Source organism: Nipponia nippon, unplaced genomic scaffold (assembly GCF_047370975.1).
Source record: "Nipponia nippon isolate SJK-2023a ecotype South Korea unplaced genomic scaffold, ASM4737097v1 scaffold_5, whole genome shotgun sequence".
Lineage (NCBI taxonomy): Eukaryota > Metazoa > Chordata > Aves > Pelecaniformes > Threskiornithidae > Nipponia > Nipponia nippon.
In genome coordinates this window covers 66,638,142-66,658,916 of record NW_028262369.1, presented here as the reverse complement: position 1 = coordinate 66,658,916, position 20,775 = coordinate 66,638,142, and the positions used below count along the sequence as shown (strand labels likewise).

Here is a 20,775-nt window from a genome sequence, read left to right as displayed (position 1 = left end):
CCAGCTTCATACACAGCAAGTCCATGCAGGTTGTGTGTCCTTTGCTGGTCTTCTGCTGGAACAAGGAGCATCCTTTCCTTCTGGGCTGGGTCCTCTAACTGGCAACTGGGCTCCCAAGCCTTTTCTGGTGGGGTCTTTGGAATTGGACCTGCTCTTTTGTCAAGAGGAATTGCCATTGAAAATAGGTGACCTGTACGCTCCTTTCTTTTTAGGTACTGGCTAGGGCCTTATTTGGTCAACTCTCTTGTAGATGAAATAGATTTTTTTTTTTTTTTTCACTCTTTTTTTCTAGGAACTAACACTGGTTGGTGGGATCTTGCAGTCACTCACACATGCTATGTGGCTGTCATTCATCTCAAGAATTGTGCAGAGTGGATTTTTTTTTTTTAATTCTGTGCATGTGTGTTTCATAAACATGTGGCAATACGGTATAAGCCGTGAAGAGGCTAACTCGAATATCCCTTGTACATTTGGTGGGATTTTTCTTAGCAGCTGTGGAACCTTATATTGTACTCTTGGTGCTGACTCAAGGAAAATGTTGATGAATATTAGGTGGACTGTAAGCAGCCTTTTTTCATTGGTATTCTTGACCAAAGTCACCTTCCTAGGGCCTTTAGAGACATCAGACACAGGCCATAAAGTGTTTTAAAGATAAGGATCCACAAACTCAGCTTTATAGTCTTTGGGTAGACTGAGCAAAAAGAGAACAGGTGTTGTGTATCTGTGACTGGTATTGCTGGGGAGGTTTTGCTACGCTCATCTGTACCAGTTGGCTTCTCCCAAGTTCTGGGAAACTTTTGGGAAACTGCAGGCTTCCAAGAGCAGCACAGCCAAGATGTAACGCAAGTGTGAATAACTGAGGTTGCATAATTTGTCACTGGTACACCATCTCCTAGCCAAGCACAGCGACAGAAGGCATTACTCACAGATGTGGCTACGTGAGACTGGGATCAGGTGCAGTCTGGCCCCAGGCCTCAGCTGCCGGCTACTGCTGCCCAGTCCTAGCTAAAGGAGTGCAGCGCACAGCTAGGGCAGACCCTGCCCTTGCTTTGAGCTCTCCAGAGCACTTGAGACATCTCAGCCAGCTGCTTTTCATTTGGGAGCTGATCTCCTCTGAGCACTGGGTACATGTGGTGTGACCATGTGTATTGGATAAAACTGTATCAGCATCAGCTGCCCTTGAGGCCTCTCATCAGCCTGTTTCATGTAGTATAAGCATCTCAAAACTGTGCAGGCCTGAGAAAAGCTCCACAAGTAATGGGTTTAATACTCAAGCTGTCTCCCCTCGTCACGTACTAGAATGCCCCTTTCAAGAAGGCTTCAGATCACTTTTGCTGCTTATCTGGCACTGGAGCCAAACACAAGGAACCGTACCAATGGCTGTTGGTCTTTGGTACTTGGTTTGGACATGGAGAATGGGGAGTCAGGGCACGCGTATTGTGACCTCAGATGCTGGTCGCAATTTGTACATCACACTAGCATAACGCTGCCTGTGTGGTAGCGAACCTGTTGCGTAGCTTACAAGTAGTAGTTTGTGTAGCGGTGAGATGGGATGGGAACATCAGGGAGTACAAGAATGCAGGTGTCAGCTAGCCTAAGTGTTGAAGTATAGCTGGGAATAACGTGTTACCGAGAGATGGTGTGTGCAGTGTCGGATTAATAGGGCAGAAGAATGTATGCTTTGGAGCTAGGAACTACACGAAAAAATGATTGTATCTCAGCCTCTATAATTCAAAAGAAATTGCTAGAGAGGGTAATGGAGAAATGGGGCTCGTGGGTCTAGCTGTCCCTTTTGGAACACTGACAGATGTATTTTTATCATAGAGATGTTTTTATAAGTAAAGTTTTCCTATCAACGAGGAAAATCTTTTTAAGGAAAATACTAGTGCTAGTCACAGCAAAAACTGTAATACTGTGCCTTAAGCAGATTGCCCTTCAGACAGTTTCAGGTTCATAGTTCAAGCATCATGTTGTGACAATTACAGGACCTCTGGTGGAGCTTCCCTATTCCAGAGTCAGAAAACAAGTACAAAAATAGAGGGGCTCCTTTGTCTCCCCAGGCAGTGCCTGTTGTCTGAGTGGCTGAAAATAAAGCAGGGTAAATGTAAGTCAGAACCGTGTGCCTGAGACTCGGTTGCTGCGGTGTTATATGGCACTCTGGGGAGAACACGGGCCATAGCCGGGCTTCTGCTGCTGTATTTAATGATACTCTGTGAATGCCGGATCCACTTGCAGTATCATCTTGGGCGTGAGTTATTGTGGCAGGAGAGACTGATCAGAGAGGGCCTGGCTGTGAGACTGGGAAAGACTGGCCTAACAGTTTCATTCCCTGTATGGTCTGGTTAAACTGGTCTCTAAATAAGGAGGCCAGTGGCGCCTTTATGATCTGTAACTATGTGGAAACGAAGGGGGGTTGGGGTGGAAGAAGGGAGGAGGGGGGAGGAAAAGAAAAAAAAGAGAATAGAAACTGTGGGTCATGGTAGTTGCAACCAGGGGAAAATAAAGCAGTGAGACCACATAGAGGAACCAGGGAAGTGGAAAGAAGAAACAAGAGGGGAAGCAAGAAGAAAGGAAGAGCGAGCAGGACATTCCCCTGGTGAGGCTGTGTGACTGTGGTACCTGGCCAGCCAGGACATTTTTTATTTTTAAGCACCTCAGTGATCAGCCAAGCAGAGCGCTGAGTTTCAGCAAGCAGCAAAAAATGAATACGAGAAAGAAGAAACAAGTTAAAAACTAAAAGGAAGAGGCGAGAGGGGAAAGGGAAAGAATGTGATAGTAAATGGAATAATGGAATGGCACGAAAAAGTGAAATAAAGAGCTAAAGGGAAAGAAAAAAATTGATCTGGCACCAGGTGCTCAGCTGGCAGATGCTCTGTAAGCCCACAGAAGATGAAGGATAAGATTCAGTGCAGCCACTAGCAGGCAGTAAAAATTAGTATTTCCTTTCTGGTAGGTGCTGCTTAGGGCTTGATTAGTCAATAGGAAACAGTAGGCACAGGGATTTGTGTGGATCTTCATCAGAGCCTTAGCACGTATTGCAATGTGCAAAATGGTACCCTTTTGATTGTAGCAAAGGCTTCTGGACTACAGGTGGGTAGCTGAGGTCAGTACAGACAGCGGGAGCTGGGCAGAGAAGGGAGCAGATGTAGATGTACGGGGCAGAGAGAGAAGAAAACCTGTCTTACAGCTTATGGAGAAGCTAGATAGGAATTACATGAGCATAAAATATTCCTTGGCTCCCACGAACAGAGCCCCCATATGAAGGGACACTAAGCAGTAGTACTGTTGTACGGATTTGTATAGACCTCTCCAGGCGTGGTTGCGTCAAATATGTCAGCCAGTATTTTTAAAGAGAGAGTCCTAGATCTTTAACTTAGGGGTCGAAAAGGAGGTCACGCTTAAGGGAGAAGCAAACTTCTAGCTTGGCACTCATTCGGGGGTCTCCAGGCCCGCGGGGAAACCGTGCCTATGGCCGGCCACAGCGGCCGCCCTCGGGGCTCGCCCCTGCCCGCCCGGGGGCCGCTGCTGCCCGGCGCCGGAGCCCCCGGGGGTCCCGAGCTGCGCCCGCAGCGAGAGGAGGGGCGGGGGCAGCCGGGCTGCTGAGCGGCCGCCCGCCCCGAGCCCCGCCGTCCCGGCCCGCGGGACGGGAGGGGCCGGGCCCGGCTGCTCCGCGGGCGCTCCCGCCGCCCCGCGCATCGGGCAGCGGCCGGGGCGCACGGGCAGCCGCGTCCGCGGGGGTGGGGCGCCCGTGGCTGGAAAGCGCTTCCCTCCTGCCGTCTGGACAAATTGATCCTTTTTTTTTATTATTATTTTTCGCGACTGCCGCCGGCCGCCCCATCCCACCGCCGGCACGGCCGCACGTTAAGTGCCGGGCGGGGGGCGAGGGGGTCCCGTTTACCTGGCAGGTGTCTGTCGGCTTCGCTACGCCGGGGCGCCGGCGGCGAGTGGCCGCGGGCCCGGAGAGGCGCGGAGGAGGGGGCGAAGCTGAGCCGCCCCCACCTCTGCGGCGGAGCCAGGGCAGGGGCCGGGAGCGAGCGGCTCTGAGCACCGGCCGCAAAGCACCGAGCGGGGGCGGGGGGGGACAGCGCTGCTGTGCTCCCGCCGCCCCAGGGGGGTGGGGGAGCCCCCACCGCCCGTCCTGGCCGCTGCCTCCTAAAACTAAAGCCCCAGAGAGGAGGCGGCTCCGCGGCGGCGGGCGCAGCGGGCAGAGGCGGCTCCCGCAGCCCCGTGGCAAAGCGCCGGCTGGGGGCGGAGGGAGGCTGGAGGCTGCTGCGGGGCTTCCTCGCTCCGCCGTCTCCGAGCGTGCGTTCGGCGTTGGGGGGCAGAGCAGCCCTCCGCGCCGCCGTGATGGTGCATTTTTCCTCCGGCTCCGTCGCGGGGATGGTGCTGCAGCCCGGCAAGCCCTTGGCCGCTGCCTGCCGAGGCTGGGCAGGATCTCCCTCTCCCTCTTCTCACTGCTTCCCCCGCCGTGCTCGTTCCTTCCCCTCGGCGGCCGTGTGCCCGCTCTAGACCCCACCGGTCGCGACGGCGTTTTATTTCCCTAACGTCGCATCCGCGCGTGATTAAATATCGGCACTCGGGTGCGCGGCCAGCAACTTCGGCAGCACCGGGGCGCGTGTGTGCGCCGTGGGGGGGTCACGTACGTGCATGCCCGCCCGCTCGCCCGCCCAGGTGAGCCTGCTACCTGCGGCTCTGCGCCGGCCGGGGCCGATGCGCCCACATGTACGGGCGCCCACATGTACGGGCGCGCAGGGCGGGGAGGGGAGCGGCGCTGCCCGGCCCCCGCCCCGTCGGGGGTGCCCGCATCCCCGCAGCCAGCGGTGGGGCGGGGGTCGCCCTGGGCCCGGGGGTGGCGGGCGCGGCGCCCCGGCCCCCGCTCCTCCTACCCCGCCCGGCGGCGGCGCGGCCCGGCCCGGCCCTGCCCCGGGCGCTGCCGCGGGGCGCAGCGGCACCGCCGGCCCCGCCCGCCGGGCCCCGCATCCCGCTCGGCCAATGGGGGCGGCGCGGCGGCGGCACGTGACGCGGCGGGCCGGGACCTGCTGCTTCCCCCGCGCAGAGGGATGCGGGCGGCAGAGCGGGGCAGGCGGCGGCGGCGGCGGCTGCGCGGCGGCGGCCCCTCCGCGCCCTCCCCCCGCTCCCCGCCGCCCGGCCCCTATGGCAGCCGCTCCCCGCCCCGCCGCCGCCCGCACCCCCGCGCCGCCCCGCCGGGCTCCGGCGCTCGCCCCAGCGTCGCGCCCGCGCTCGGCCGCCGCTCGCTGACCCGCTGCCGCCGCCGGCCGGGGCCCCGGGATGCCCAGCGGCCCCGCCGCCCGTCCCTGCCGCCCGCCGCGCCGCCCGGGGGGCACGCTGCCGCCGCCGCCGCCGGAGAGTTGAGTTAGGAAGTCATGGTGCCCTGGGAGCCCTCCCCGCCCCGGCAGTGCGGCGGCGGCTGGACGCTCTGCGACTGCTGCTGCTGGCTGCTGCTGCCCGCCGTGCTGCTCGTCCTCGCCCGCCCCGACAAGCTGGCGGCCTTCCCTACCTCCTTAAGCGACTGCCAGACGCCCACCGGCTGGAACTGCTCCGGTAAGCACCGGAGCAGCCCGCGCCCGGCCCCGCCGAGCGCCCCGGCAGCCCCGCTGTGCCCCGCTGGGCGCTCAAAGTTGCGCGGGCGAGCCCGGGGGAGGCAACTTCAGAGGGCGATGCGGCGTCCCGCCGAATACACGGGAACAGAGAAAGGCAGAAAGTCCCGGGCGTCGGGGCTCGCCGCCGTTCCCGGCGCGGCCGCAGCCCCCGGGCGCCCCGCTGTCCTCTGCTTCGCGGGGCCGGGCGCGGCAGCCGCGCCCTCGGCTGGTGCGCAGCGCCGCGGCTGCGGGCGGCTCCCCGCGGCAGGGCTCCCCGGCCCCGCCGGAGCGCAACTCCGCGCTTCAACGGGGCGGCTCGGCTCGGCGGTGGTTGCGGGAGAGGGGGAACGGGGAGACGGGCCGTGTGTGCGCGCATCCTGCGGGCGGCTGGCTTCGTGCGCACCGAATTGAGAGCGAATCGGGGTAGGGACGCCGCGACACCGGGAACCCGGTGCCTGTTCCTTAAAGTCGGGCTGACCCTTATAATGAGTTTCCTATGTAGGTCGGCAGCCGGTCCTTCTCCGGTGCGTAAAGTAGTTCTGAAATTAGACTGTAATAGCCTTCTAAGGGAAAGAGCGTTATTTGGGGTAATGTGTGCATCGCACATAATATGTTAGATTGAGGGGGGAATTTCCACTGTAAGCTCCTCATTTTAAACGTGTAGCGGTATGGTTAAGAGCGCTAGGATGTTTTTAAAAAAATCGATGGATTTAGATCTTAATGGGTTTGGAGTCTGATATAGCTGTTTTGTTTAATACCTTGCTGCACGCTGTTAGAGTGGGAAGTCAGCTAGCGAAATCTGAAATTCATGTTTCTGTTCGTGAACTGAATCTTCAGTCAGATCTGTTAGTTTTTCCTGGAGAAAATGAAGGCAAAGAGCTGGGTTCACTCAGCAGCTTGTGGGGAACCTGGCACTTCTCCTGTTAACTTAGAGGTGATCAATCTTCATTGGGATCAGGCAGACCATCACGGAAAACACACAGCCTGTTTGTCTTTATTATTGGGAGCTTTGTTGCATCATGGGCTGGAGAAATTCCAATTTGGACTTTTGTCCAACAGATTTGTGATCGGACGGGGATAAGTTGATGACATTTCCAACCCAGAGCCATGAAATAGCATAATTACAGGGTGACTTTTAAGGAAACGGAGCCTGCAAAATAGAAAGAAAGTGTGTGAGGTAGTGGGGAATAAGGACTAAAAGAAAGACTGAGGGAGAAACAAGAGAGAAAGTGGAAAACTGAGGACAGGGGAGGACAAAAGAAAATCTGGACTCTGTCATTTCATCAACAAGGTTATTGTGCTGTGAGCATTAAAATGCAATCATCCAGTATTGTTTCTCTTGCTAGACCAAAGCTGACTTTTTTTTTTACTTTTTACATTCGAGGTTACGATGACAGAGAAAATGATCTCTTTCTCTGCGACACCAATACCTGTAAATTTGATGGGGAGTGTTTAAGGATTGGAGACAGTGTGACTTGTGTCTGTCAGTTCAAGGTAAGAAGATTGATATTTCATTGTCTAATTCACTAATGAGAGTACAAATCAAGGATCTTCCTTTATAACCTATCACTTGGCAATTTATTTCTCTACGTGCAGAGAAGTTAGAGGGAAAACCTGGCAGCATATATAAAAGCTGGCAGGAGAACCAACTGGTGTCAAGAAGACCTAAGTTTATCTGGGAAAATGCAGATGCTGTGGCTTTAAATGTCCCTTCGGGTCTGCAGTTTCAGGTTGTGCATTTCTGATTTTTTGTCTCTGCCCTTTTAGCAAGGATTTAGAGTCCTTTCTAAATTCATTTCTGATACAGATCATGGCTTATTGTATTCGGAGTTCTGATCTAGTTAAAGAAATGGATCTGTAATGTGCTTATGCAATATTTTCAGGAAGGGCTGCATAGTGACAATGCTTCTGCCTGTTTATCTGCCCAGCTGATCAGATTAAGGAGCAATCCCTCTGTTCCAAAATCATGAACTTCCTTTAGGTTTTATATAGTTTTAAGGGGGGGTATTACTGAGTAGTAGGGGTTTTTCCTTCTATTTCTTCTCTCTCCCTCTTGCAGCTACATCTAAACCTCAGGCATTCTCAAAGTCAGACGATTTCATTATGAAAGATTCCATTTAATATGTTTTAGCCAACTCACAAAACAGCTGTGCTTTACATAATGACCTGAATAAATACTGAACAAATTAAAGGAGTTTTAAGCATGTACCAGCACGTGTTGTATGTACATTTATGCCCCTGTGGTTTCTTGCATTTTAATGTGGATCTGTGAAGTTGTGGAACTTGTAATGCTGATTTGAGTGTTTACAGTAGAGCAGGCCAAATAGTGCACAGTTCAAGATCGTGCACATCTGTAATGATTAATTTATTATTGAGCTTTGATAGACTATTCGCTTTGAAGCGTGACAAGTATCGTTTATATTTCTAGAGCCAAATGTGTCTTCAGAGAAAAAACCAAGTGATAAATTCTTTCATTTAAAACAAAGAAGGAATTTTCTGTAATAAGAACAAGACAGTTGTTTGCTGAAGTGCTTGTGTTTCCCATGTTGGGAGAGAATTCATATTGACCATGGTGGGGTTTTTTATTCCATTTCTAGTTTGCACGCAATCAGAAATTCAATGTGAGAATGCTGTTTTGAGCATTTGCCTTGGCTCAGCATGTGCAGTGATTTAAGGCTTGGTCTGTTTTTTCTTTCTAAGAAAAATCTGTAATGCAGTGAAATGCCTGTGACTTGTCCTGTTGGCCTGATGGTAAGCTAGGGCAGATGTTGTGCCATGAGCATTGGCAACTTGGAGCAGCCACAGAGAGCGCTTGGGTCTCGTCTTTGGTCCCAGTTTGGTGTTGCCATTTGGCATAAAGCAGTGGACTCATAATCTAGAAGGAGCAAACTCGGAAGTTACTATCGGCAGGGAAGAAGGCATTGGGAGTGCCATTTTCCCAAGGCAGGATGCTGGTCCCTGGTGATTGAGGGTAAATGAAGCTAAGTAAACCTCTCTGGGCTGTGTTGTCTCCTCTTTGAGAAGTGAACGCTATATAGATGCCAAGTTGAGCAGTTCTGTAGGGGGTAGTTGAAACAGATTTAAGGAAATCAGATAATTGGTATATGAATATGTAAATGAGATCAAAAGAATGAGTTGGGCAATTGTGGACCTGATGACTAGTAAATGGGTTGAAATGGGCAGTAATCTTTGGCTTCAGTGGCCTTTGGATCAGGCCTTGTAAACACTTGGAGCTCTTTCTCTTGATTTGGGCCCTCCGTGGAGCCGCAGGGCTGACTGTGACCTTGGAGGGCAAATTACCTGTGGCTGATCCTATGCCAGTGCTGCGAAGGGCGGTGTGGTGCTAGGGGCTTCTGTAGTCAAACACATCCACTTTGATACAGGCAGAGCTTGGGGGGATGTTAGCTTCTCTTGTAACATCAGTGGACAATGTGACAAGCCAAAAAGATACGCCACCAGAGTAGAAAATTAATTTCTAGTGAGGTGTCTGAGGCTGGCCGAGTAAGGCAGAGCTGGCCAGGTAATTTATGTCACGAGTAAGGGGGTCCTCCATCAGAATTCAGGTCCCCCGTTTTGGTGACAGCTCTCTGGGGTGATAGTGAGCAAATCAATAGCAGACTCCTCATCACTATAATTACTTTTTATGTTTTCTCCACAATTTGCCAGGGGCTTTAACTGCAGCTTGAGAGAATAGACAAGGATGGAAAGCTAATTTTGCCTCCGTACTGTTGAAAAAAGTCCAGGGCTGGCCAGCCTGTGTCTTGAGGGGCTGGGGGAGGCAGAAGTGGGAAGCAAGGCTGCTGCAATCTTGGTTTGTGTTTTTTCAAACCGGAATCACAGGTGCATCATGCCTGTCCAAGTGGAGTTAAAATTAATTTATTTTTATTTGAAAGGGTGAATATGATCAGACTGCTCTGGAACACCTGAGTTAGGCTTCCATCCTTGGAGAGCTAGCAGGCATGTGCTAAGAAAGGGATTCATATTGGTTGGCTCTCTTGGTGTACTCTACTGCAGAATGACAGCCCGTTCACCGACTCCTCACGATAGACACGTATTGCATTGGAAAACGCCGTGTCCCGCTCTGATCAGTAAATGCAGACCTGTCCCCTGCTCAGGGCAAGCCCAGACCTTGGTGCTGACAGGGAGGGAAGGCATTGGGTCAGTGCTGGCTCCAGCAGCGGGGCTGAGTGTGGGGGAAACCACCACCCCTTCCCTCCCTGCACAGAGCAAACTCAACAGGTCCACCAGAAGGTGCAGAGCTGTGCCAGCAGCCGTGCGGTTGGAGACATGGCTCACTGGGGTCTGTGCCCCAGTCTGCCCAAAGCTGTAGGTCTGACAGCCTGGCTTCTCTTTCTGTTTCCCTCTTAGGTTTCACAAACATATCCAAAAATATACCAGGGTTTTTCCATCAGTGTTGCGTGTCTTTTCTCTTTAGTCACCAAGACTGTGGACATTCGCTGTTTTTTATGTGAGGAAGGAGTCCTGTTTTCACGCGTGTTGAATCCCTGACATGCTTCAGTGTTTGTGGAACTGGAACATCACCTGGCCAACTTGTGGCTTTATATTATATTTCCAGAATGTATTTTCATGCTACTTGGTTCAAGACGTAGGTGGCATTTTGGGAATAGTTAATCCATGAGAGTAGGAGGAGGCCAAACTTTTAAACAGTGTTACCAGGAGGAGGAGTTACACCAGTTACCATTTTCTTTAGGGGAAAAAAAAAAAAATCTTATGCTTTCAGCACCCAGCACTGACCCCAATGCTTGCAAAGCTGGTTTGTCCCTGGCAGTGCTAGTGGGCACTCGAGTCTGCTAGTGCTGAGGAAGGCAGCCCTTGACTGATACTTGGCTGAATTGGATCTGTCTGTTTCCCTGCTCTACAGCTGTATTTTAAAAACATGCATGTATAAGAGAGAAGTGGACAGTATGGCACTATGCTGCTGGATTTAGTGGCAATTTTCACGTGGATTTCCCCGAGTGCTTGATCAGTCCTTACATGAGGGATGGAGAATCATTCCCACATCTAGGGTTTGATCTGTTGAGCCCTAAACTAATGGCAAAAATGTGTCACTAGACTGAGGAGACTAACAGTCAATGTCTAATATTCTCCAGTACTAGCAAGACGTGTTTTATGACGGTTAAGAGCTGCGAGTAGTGGATTCAGCACAGTCAAGTACAAGAGTCTAGCTCTAGCGGGTTAGGAGCAACTTGGTGACTAACATCACAGCCTTCTCATCGGTGGTCTTGTTTTCTTTCCTGGGTAGCTTCCACTACGGTTTTCTGGTGGCTTTCAGAGCCATCCCAGCTCAAAACCAAGGCAGGATCCATCTGGAAGATATTACTTCTTTTGTTCCTTGTGGCTCCTGCCTTTTCCATCCAAATACTAGTTGTCCAAAGGCAGTGGTGGGAAGAGTGAGCAGCAGATGAAGAAATATATCTTTGACCAGCACAGTTTGAGAAAGAAAAGGCTGCATCACCTGTGCTCATCATGGAGTACCCGCTACCTTTGCTGGCCAAAGCCAAGCTTGAGTGTGGCAGGAGCCACAGGAGAGATGGGGAAACTTCTGCCAGGAGGGTTAATCCTTCCTGAAGCCTGGGTGTCTCTCAAATGCGTTTTAAAATTGCCAAGCTTTGGAAGAAGCTCCAGCCTAGCTCATAGCAGCTCTGTCACTCGTTTCTGTGGATCAGGATTTCACTCTCGATGCTGTTAATGTAGGGCTGTCTGACCTTTTGGATTTGCAGCTGAATCAGTGTAAAAGATCGTCTCTTGCTCTGGGCGAAACCAGCAGAGAGTTTGCCACTGTATTTCTTGAGAACAGGATCCAACATTGTTTTTACATGTAACAGAGCCTGTTGAGATACTGTGGGCCAAATTCTGCACAGATTGCTCTGGCAAAAAGTCCCATGGGTGACAAGCAGATAGTATGTCTAAAGCAAGCATGATTTGATCCTTCATGCTTTAAAAAATTTGCATCGTTGTGTTAATTGTCCTGGTTAAGTATTCCAGATCAGCCTCCAGCAAATGCTGTTGAGCTTCTGGATGAAGTTGGCATTTTCTGCTTGAAACATTACTGAGATTTGGAACATAATGGTGAAAACAGTGTAGAAACACTTTTTAATCAACTGTTTAAAATCTCTGCATGGAGGACCCCTTTGTTAGGAGCGGAAGGAGAGGATTTCTACTGTCGTGGCTGCTGGTTTTCTTTCTTGTTCCAAGGGAAAAGAGCGCTGGGGGTGGACAGCAGCTTGGGAAGATTTAAGAAAATACAATGCATAAGGAAAATGTCATTTGATTTGGCCCAATCAAAATGTCACTCTGACCAACTATGAATAATTTCTTGGCAGCTGCTCTGTGTAGAGGCCTGCAATTAATGCAATCTATGCAATTGTTTGTGTTAATCGCTTCTGTAGTCATTAACTTTGAAGCATGTTTGATGTTTATATCCTTGGAATTTCAGTTCTGCGTTTTACATTGTGCCTGACAAACACACCTCAGACACTTTGTGGCATAATACAGCTAAATAGGAAGTATGATTTCTTTTTAATTTTTAATTGGATTTAAGCAGAGGTGAGCATTTGTAAATAATAATTGTGATCGTTCCATTTGTTATAATTAAACAATGAGGCATACCAGGAGTACGATAATCATGAGATAATCATATCCCTGGTATAATTACCATGTACAGGGTACATCCAAGTATTTCTAAGCCTCAGAGTGTGATTATCTTATGAGAACTGCACCCAGTAGGTTGCCCAATTTTCAATATAAAATGGAATTATTTTTATTAAAATGAACAAGAGAGGGCAAAGCTGTCTTTCAGCGGTAGAGGGAACAAAGCAGGTGGTTTGCAGAGCTGAGCAGGAGTTTGAGCCGAAGGAGGGGTGCATGGTGTGAGTAACTTTTGTGCTCTTCGGCGTGCTGGCTGAGCTCGCTGCAGTGCTGCCGCTCCTGCCCGCTGGCTGCCGCGGGGAGAGCTTGGACCTTCGCAGAGCATCCTGGCCGCAGCTCGCCGGGAACCGAAATGTCTCTGCAGAAAGAGGGATAGGTTTTGATTATAGGTCTCTCAGAAATAACTTTCCTTTGTCCAATCAGTCCTAATTATAGCTAAGTACTTAAATAGAGAGTTATACACACACAGGTGGACAGTTCCGTGTATCAAACGGCTGTCTCTGTAGCAGTGAGGGTGTGTATGTGCAGGAGGAGGAGAAAAGCGAGCCTGTTCGCTACAATTTGTCTGCAGCCATCCAATGGAAACACATGAGCCGCTATTGCAGATGTGAGGAGCTGTTTGCCTTGCCCATATTCCTTCCCCAGGAATGCCCCCACCTCGTTCTCGCAGGGAGAGGCCTCTCTGCGGGTGCTTACTGAACACTTTGCCCGTTGGGATTATCTTTTCCCTAACCTGTTCAAGTCTGGTTTATGCTCCTCTGCCTTTTGTCTTTTTAAAAATCCCCCCTCTCTCTCCCCTGGTAGCTGTAAGGGTGGAGGAGGGTCAGTGTCTCCCTCTCTGTTGTTTTCGCAGGGTTTTAATACTGAAAGGGGGTGGAGGGAGCACCCAAATGGATGCTGTGCCACCCTGCTTGTGTGACTAATGCTGCTGCTCTCTGTCCGTTCCCATCAGTGTAACAATGACTACGTGCCCGTGTGCGGCTCCAACGGCGACACCTACCAGAACGAATGCTACTTGAAACAGGCTGCCTGCAAGCAGCAGAGCGAAATACTCCTGGTGTCCGAAGGATCGTGTGCGACTGGTACGTATAACGCACTCTAGGCTGCCTGCGGACCTTGCCGTGCCCCTGAATGAAATAACCTGTGGATGGCAAAAGCCATGTGAATCCCTGCTTTAAATTAATTACGGGTTAATTCTTCACAGTCTTAGGCACAAGGAGTTGCTGCCATCCTTCCCTTTTAAATAACTAACTTAGTATAGGCTCACAGTCTATGATACAGTATACCCTTGACACTGGTTTGAAGAGCGCAGCACAGAAGTTGATTTCTTTTTTTTTCCTGATCATCCTGAGGACTGCATACACTTCTGAGCTGTTACGACAAGTAACTGGAAGCAGATTAAATGAGCAGATGTCTGATAAATGGGCATCTGGATTACCACAAACCTCTCCATAATCTGGAGAGATAGAACTGGAGCATTATTGCCTGCAATCCAGTTTCTTAGGTTTTTCCTTATGCATGTAGGCCAGATTCCCAGCTGGTATGATTCAACAGACCACAGGTTGTAATGAGTCCTGCCAGTTTATACCAGCTGAAGATTTGGCCCAAAACACACTTAACAAACAAGTCTGTGAAACAGGGTTTTTTTCTGGACTTGTTGGAAGAATTCATTGAAGAGCGTATGTGAAAACTGACTGGCATTTGCGACCTCTTTGCTTAACTCTGAGCATCGTGAGCGATTTGTATCTCTGCTTTTATGAAACAGCTGGAAAGCTGAATGAGCAAAATCAGTCAGGAAAACTGAGTTCTTGATGTTTTTCTTTTGTGCTCAGTATCTGTTAGAGGTGGGCAGTGAAGTTAGCTTGAAAAGAACAGGAGTAAGTCTTTGTTCTTGAGAGAGTTCTTTAAACTTAAAGCAGAATTTTTGCTTGGCTGAGGATGGAGGAGTCAATAAAAAGTGCATTAGACAAACTTTCTGCAGTGCCGTAATTTTGTGTTTTGTACACCTGAGAGAAAATAAACTTCTTTCCCTGGAAACGTTGTTATTCTCTGAAGCTGCTGTTACCTGACAATTTTCAAGAGAAAAAAAACATAGGCTGCAATTTTTTTGTCTATAAATTGGTATTAAACGGAGCTCAGGCTGACAAAGCCTATTGTGGCATAGGATTTGTTCAACTTAGTAAATTCTCTCAGCACAGCAACTGGTCTTTTTTGGTTCAAACTTTTTTATTAAAGGGATCATTTCAGTGCATTGCTACATCTTTTCTTAAACTTGCTTGCCTACTGGCAATGGCCATGTTGGAAGCATTCTGTCTGAGACACATTGTGGATTTCAGAAACAGAGAAGGAAAAAAAAAAAGGGGGGGGTTTCCTGAAGTCTCGATCATTTGGCCTCTTTTTCCTTCTCTCAGGAGGAGGCTCAGCAGAGAAGGGAGCAGCTGTGTACCTCAGGGTTTCCCCGTGGGAAGGGGCAGAGAGAGGGTGTGCAGGACCCCCAGCAGAGACCTGGGCTGCTGGGAGGTCCAGCAGCGCTCAGCCCTCCTGACCATGACTGGCAGGGGTTTGGGCATCAAAGGGTAGGGGCAGGAGGAGAGACATGAGGTCCTTTTCCTCCAAAGAGCCAGAGAATATGGTAGTTTGTTGCAGGAGGCAGGTGATAGCAGGTGTTCATTTCTTTCTCTGTGCTGGGGAGACCTGGCACACCTGGAAAGCAGTGCTTCCCAGAGCCATGAGGGCATTGTAATGAAGACACCTTTCTTTCCTCAGTAGCTCATTTGGGAAAGAGCATCAGGACAGAAGACCAGATCAGGAAAATGAAGGAGATGGTCACTGGGAAAACACGATCATTTTCTATTCTCTTTTCCAGCCCCCTTTCGCATCTGTCCTATGCAGTCTTGCTATGTAAATCTACCATTTTAAGCCATTCTTGTGACAGGTTTATTTAAATAAAAGTATTCCTTTTCTTAACTTTAAGCAATGATGGCATGTACAAGCCAGTTCAGATCCACTAGACCTTGCTGTCAGTAAATTAGATCTAACAGTTCATAGGGTGATTGGATCCCAAAGCAGCCTTTCCAAACTCTTTCTGTTAATCTTGATGCTGATAAATGGATAAGCCCTCCACTAAGGGGGAGGATGGGATGACAACCTCCCTCCCCTCCCTGAAAAAGAAACTCCTCTTTTGGATTATTTTTGGTAACCCTACACGTGTGTGCATTTCTGTGCCTTGCCTTGCTTAGAAAGTTTTGTAATGAAGCTCCAGGCTTGGCAATTTCGTGATGTTACACTTTCTAAATTTGTGACTCTCATCATCCCAGCCAACAAAACATTGAGCAGAGGAAAAATAAAGCACTCAATTTTGAAACACAGCTACAACCTCAAGAAAAATGGCATTTTAATCATTTATCTAAAGACTTTGGATAATAATAATTTCAATGGTTTATTCCAACTAGTTATGATCTGATGAGATGTCACTGTTTTGTAAAGATAATAACATGAATTTACAATTGATCTGGCCTCAAAGAACTGGGTTTAAAAAATTCTCTTTGATGGTGAGTGTTTAGCAGTGGCTAAGTGAAGTAACTTTGCACAACTGTTGAGAACAAAGCTTTATCAGTCTCAGTACAACAAAACAAGGCAGAGACTTATGAGGACGTTACAGCACTCCAGGGCTTACGTTACTTTAGTCTGATATAGAGACTTTAAAGAAAAAGAGTTGAGCCATGAGAAAGATGGGTTGAGTGAACTATGTTCAGATTAGATCTCTATAATTTACCCAGGGATGACATCAAATGTAAGGTACACTGTAATACACTTAACTGAACAGTCTTGCTTTGCATGCTTACAGGACATACTGTAGCACATGAATATAAATTTCTTTCTGTTCTTTTCTCAGATGCTGGCTCAGGATCTGGGGACGGAGGTAAGAGCCATCTTTTAATATCTCTGTGCTTATGTGTACACACATTGTCTTTCACAATTTCAGATTGTAAGTGGATATGCTTTGCAGTTTAGTTGTTACACTACATATTGTCTTTCGGTTAGCTTTTTCTCTGAAAAAAGTGACATTTTGCATTTTAGTCAAGCTGGAACCTAATAATGACATGCTGTTTTCTAGGGAAATTCAGAAAGCTGTGTTACTTCTAATAGGACTTGGAATTATTCATAGGTCGTGCTAGGAGCTCTATCTCCATCTACTGTTACAGTTGCACTCATTTGTTTTATGTTTAGAATAAGATTTCTTTTGTTTTTAAAACATGAACCAAACGCTTGGCTCCTCCTCACTGGAGGATTCAAGCCAAATATTTTGTGGTAACAGAGAGCATTCTTTCAAAGATATGAAGACATGTCACAGGGAAAGAACAATGTGTTTTTATAAGAACAGCAGCAGCAAAAATGAACATGGAAATAGTCCAAACCCTTTGCCGCATACAGGGGATGCTGTAAAATGTAGGCAAACTTGCATTTAAGTTGGGTTTTTTTTTTTCTTTATTTCTTCAGTGCAGTCATTTATGGAGTTGCTTGTTTAACACTGGTCCTAGGGTTTGTGACCGATCCTTCTTGGAAGTATATGTGTTGGGTGTGGGTAGTGCCCTGCCTCGGGGCAGGGAACATGACTTTCGGGAACTACTTGCATGGTGGGGCTGGTGGATCGGGCTTCTCTGGAGGCTGAGAGGGTCAGGGTTAGTTTGGGTGGCTATGGAAGGTTGTCCTTAAGAGTTACCCTCATTTCTGCCCAAATCCCCGCAGTAAGCTTTAGGAGCCCCATGGCAGGGGAAGAGCAAGGTCAACATCAGGCTGGGATGCTGCTGGGCGCCTCCGGCTGGGGCAACCACCAGGAGCTGAGCCAGCTTTCTGCATAAGACACAGACAGCAGGTCTGGTCCCTTACCCAGTTTTATGGCTGGTCCTGGCTGGGATTCAGGTTTTTCAAATACAGTCCCGTTATTTGGCAAAATATCACCTGGCCCTCGTGTAGTTTTGGTAACCAGTATATTAAAGAGCACGAAGTGTAGCTAAAGTGTTATTTTTACCTATGAAGTGGTGAACAACATGAGCATAAGGCACTTGGAAGGGACCTAATTTTCCGATATTGGACTCAGGCTGTTTTCTGGAAATCAGGGCACTTTAAGATGCTTCAAATCTGGCTCCCAAAAAACGACAACCTAAAATATTGCTATTTGTTTTCAAAAGTTTTGTCCAGCTATTCCTATTTTACTCTAATATCTTTTTTAAATTGTCTGTTTAAACTGTTAGATCAAAGAAATTCCTTATTCAGTGCTTAACAGGAATCTACAATTTATATTTATGATAGGGTTTTCACATATATGGTCAATAAACCAGTTTTCAAATTAAAGAAGTCATGCAAAATTCATCATGTGTGTACCAAGGAAAACAGATCAGATTTCCAGTTTGTTTTATAACTGGGAGAGATGGGGCAACAAACCTGGCCACCTTCTAAAAGTAATGAATTCCATACTGAAAAAGCACAGGAATTTAAAAGCATGATTTCCAAGCAGTTTCATTTTAAAAGCTGAGGTTGACAAAAGATGAGCAGAACAGGGCCTTGGGGACTGACTGGGCAGATAGTAAGGAAGCAGATTTGTGAAGGCGACAGAACCAAGTTGGTGCATGTGTTTAAAGGTCTACAAAGCTGCCTTGTATTATTCAAGATTTAGGAGGCAGCTACGGCTGTTCTTAAAGTACAAAAGTATATTTATGTGCCCTAAGAAGCTAAATCCAGCCAAGTAAATGTTGTCACTACATCACTCTTTACTAGACACGGTCTTGTTGTAAAAGCTGTAATAAATTTTGGATGTCATCACAGTAAGTCTTGTAAAATCCACTTCAACAATCATGAGTGGGATGTTTTTCTATGAGAAGCTTGAGGTCTTAGGCAATCTTGTGTGTTTTCTGTTTTTATGAAAGTTTTCCTTTCTTACGCTTCTTCAGGCAGTTGTCTTTAGCAAACTGTTAACCACTGCAGCATAATTTTTTTGCAAAACTACAGCCATAGGGACCCTCCCAGCTGGCCATACCTCTGCCTAAATCAGCAGAATTGGTGCTGTGCTGGATGCTGTAGGGTGTCAGAGGTGCTGGGTATGTCTGCAGTGAGATATCTCGGTTGCTGGGAGCCCTTAGCATTCTCTTGCTGATTTGCCCCATTCCTTCTTGCTGTCCGAGTGCCGGTGGAACACAGGCTAGTGCAACACTTCGGCATCACTGTTTGCTCTATATTGCGTTTCTATGTGTTGTGTTTTTCAGAGCTGGCAGACTTTCTGGCAAGGTTCAGGTTTGTGTGACTGTTGCGGTCTCTTTGGGAGGTTCCTTAGCCAGGGACACCGAGGCTGGGAGCCCTGGCAGGCTGCTGAGGGCATGAGCAGGCTGAGGAATGCCTCCTGGGCAGGGATTAGGAGTCTGGTTAAAAAGACAGAGTGAATCGACTTCTGCTTGAAGGCTGATGCTTCAGTCTGGATTGCTGAGGACTGTCCTTAGCAGCAGGAATCTCTGCCTTTCAGCACTTGTCGGTAGAAAAGGATGTTGCTTCTTAATGGAGCCCCTCCGTATTGTTCTCATGAGTTCCCTTAGTGGTTTTGTATATCGCTCCACAAGCTGTGAGATGAGGGAACCAGCTTTTCAACAGAGTTGTATCTCATGGTTGGATTTCTTTGGTCCGATAGGGTACATACCTAATAGGGAACTAACTCAAAGTGCAAACTAGTAAAGGACATCATGTTTTTCTGGTTCTTGGAACATAGCAAGTTTCGTGCTCTGTGGTGGTTTCCCCCATGACTGATAGCAGCTCAGCTCTCAGTATTGCTTCTCCCTCAGTGGAGCTCTTGACAAGTGAAATTATAGAATCATACAATCATTTAGGTTGGAAAAGACCTTTAAGATCATCAAGTCCAACCATAAACCTAATGCTGCCAACTGGCTGATGCTTCAGAAATTGCTGGAAAGGGGTCGGTGCAACGGACAGACGCACACAAACACACCGTGTGGTCACACAAGCCTCGTTTTCTCAGAAGATTGGGTAGAGCAGAACAGTATAGCCAGAGGCCATGTTTCGCCTGCCACGTTTCCCTTCTGCATGTTCCTACCTGGGTTTGCAGAGAAATCTTCTCAATTTATTATTTAGGATTTGGGGTTTTCTGCTTTACTGTCAGGGATGCTGGGATCAGAGAGGTCCCAGCTTCTTAGCACTTTAATGATCTTGAGGACTTTCCAGAGGTGATTTAATCCTTTATGCAGCAATAGCATACAAAAGTCCTCTTATTTGTAAAGTGAGGGGGGAATCTTAATCTTATTTGATTACTGAGCTTTCAGCATGCACTTTTGGGGATATCCAGTAAATGGGTAAGAACAGTAGGTGTTCAAGTTTCTTACTGCAGAAGACATTTTTCCCTGTAAATGAAGACTAAAAATGCAGAATCAAGAGCCGTTGCTGTGTTTTGATTGCAGAAGCTGGGAGTACGGTGTGGAATTATTTAAAAACCCATATCCCAGAAAGATACTAATCAATGGCAGAAAGAATGAATGTGAAAGAGTTTATACAGAGAGTAATTTAAAGAGATTCCATTCATTTTCATCTACGCTGTTCTCTAGACAACCGGGTTTTTTTAGAACCCAATGATTCATGTTTTGGTCTTGAACAGCTTCATAATGAATTCTTGCTCGTTTCCTAGCTTCCTTCAAACAGTGACAAACTCAAGATGCAGTATTTCATTATAGCTCTTAATGTGCTAAGAACGTCTCTCCTTGGTTTCTTTTTTACATTGAACACTTCTTTCCCCTCCCTGCGTTATCTGTATTCTTAGCTCTGTTGATTGGCTTGCGTTCATAGTCCAATGGATTTGCTGTGGGTGACTATCACACTAGGTGTTTCTATGCCTCCCCAGCACGGCAGTGCGTAAGCACCTACATTGAATTCGTTTCACAGCCTCATTCAATTTCCCTTCAGGTCCTACTGACTTCAGTGGGAATTGTATGGGGCCCCTGGGTACACGGACCTTGTCCTAGTTTGATTTTTATGTTAATTCTTTATGATCTAGACTAAAGCAGAATGAAAAAAACAAGTCATAATTCATCAATATCATCGTCACCATTTATTTTACAGTAGCATCTAGAGGCGCTAATTATAAGATTAGGACTCCAGTGCGGTATACCCTGATACTGTGAGGCACTTCTTCACAGTGAGGGAGAGAATAAAATCTGTGAAGCAGAGTCTGAATATCCAAGTTGGGCAAAGGCTGGAAGTTGTATCACAATTCAGCGGCTGAATTGGGAATAACACATGCCGCTTCGGAGCCAAACCAGTGCTGTGTCCTTTGAACCATGCTGTTTGTCAGCAGACCCATATGTAATCCAGAAAGAATCGGAGATTGTACTGTTCTTAAAGTTATTCCTAATTTGCCACTAGTAGACACACCTGGAAATCAACCACCTTACAAACAGTCTTTTTTTCCCCTCTCTGTCTCTCTTTCTTTTCGTGTGTGTATTTTAAGGAT

At 48.0% G+C, this 20,775-nt stretch overlaps 1 protein-coding gene across 1 annotated transcript in view; it reads left to right on the top strand.

The window, feature by feature from the left end:
* The first annotated feature begins 5,290 nt into the window (after positions 1 to 5,290).
* Positions 5,291 to 20,775, top strand: part of TMEFF2 (transmembrane protein with EGF like and two follistatin like domains 2) — a 132,461-nt gene continuing 116,976 nt past the window's right edge. Inside the window, exons 1-4 of the mRNA XM_087733926.1 lie at positions 5,291 to 5,562; positions 6,985 to 7,094; positions 13,222 to 13,351; positions 16,165 to 16,191. Of these exons, the coding sequence (XP_087590052.1) occupies positions 5,385 to 5,562; positions 6,985 to 7,094; positions 13,222 to 13,351; positions 16,165 to 16,191 (445 nt within the window). The 5' untranslated portion in view covers positions 5,291 to 5,384. The remainder of the gene's footprint in view (positions 5,563 to 6,984; positions 7,095 to 13,221; positions 13,352 to 16,164; positions 16,192 to 20,775) is intronic.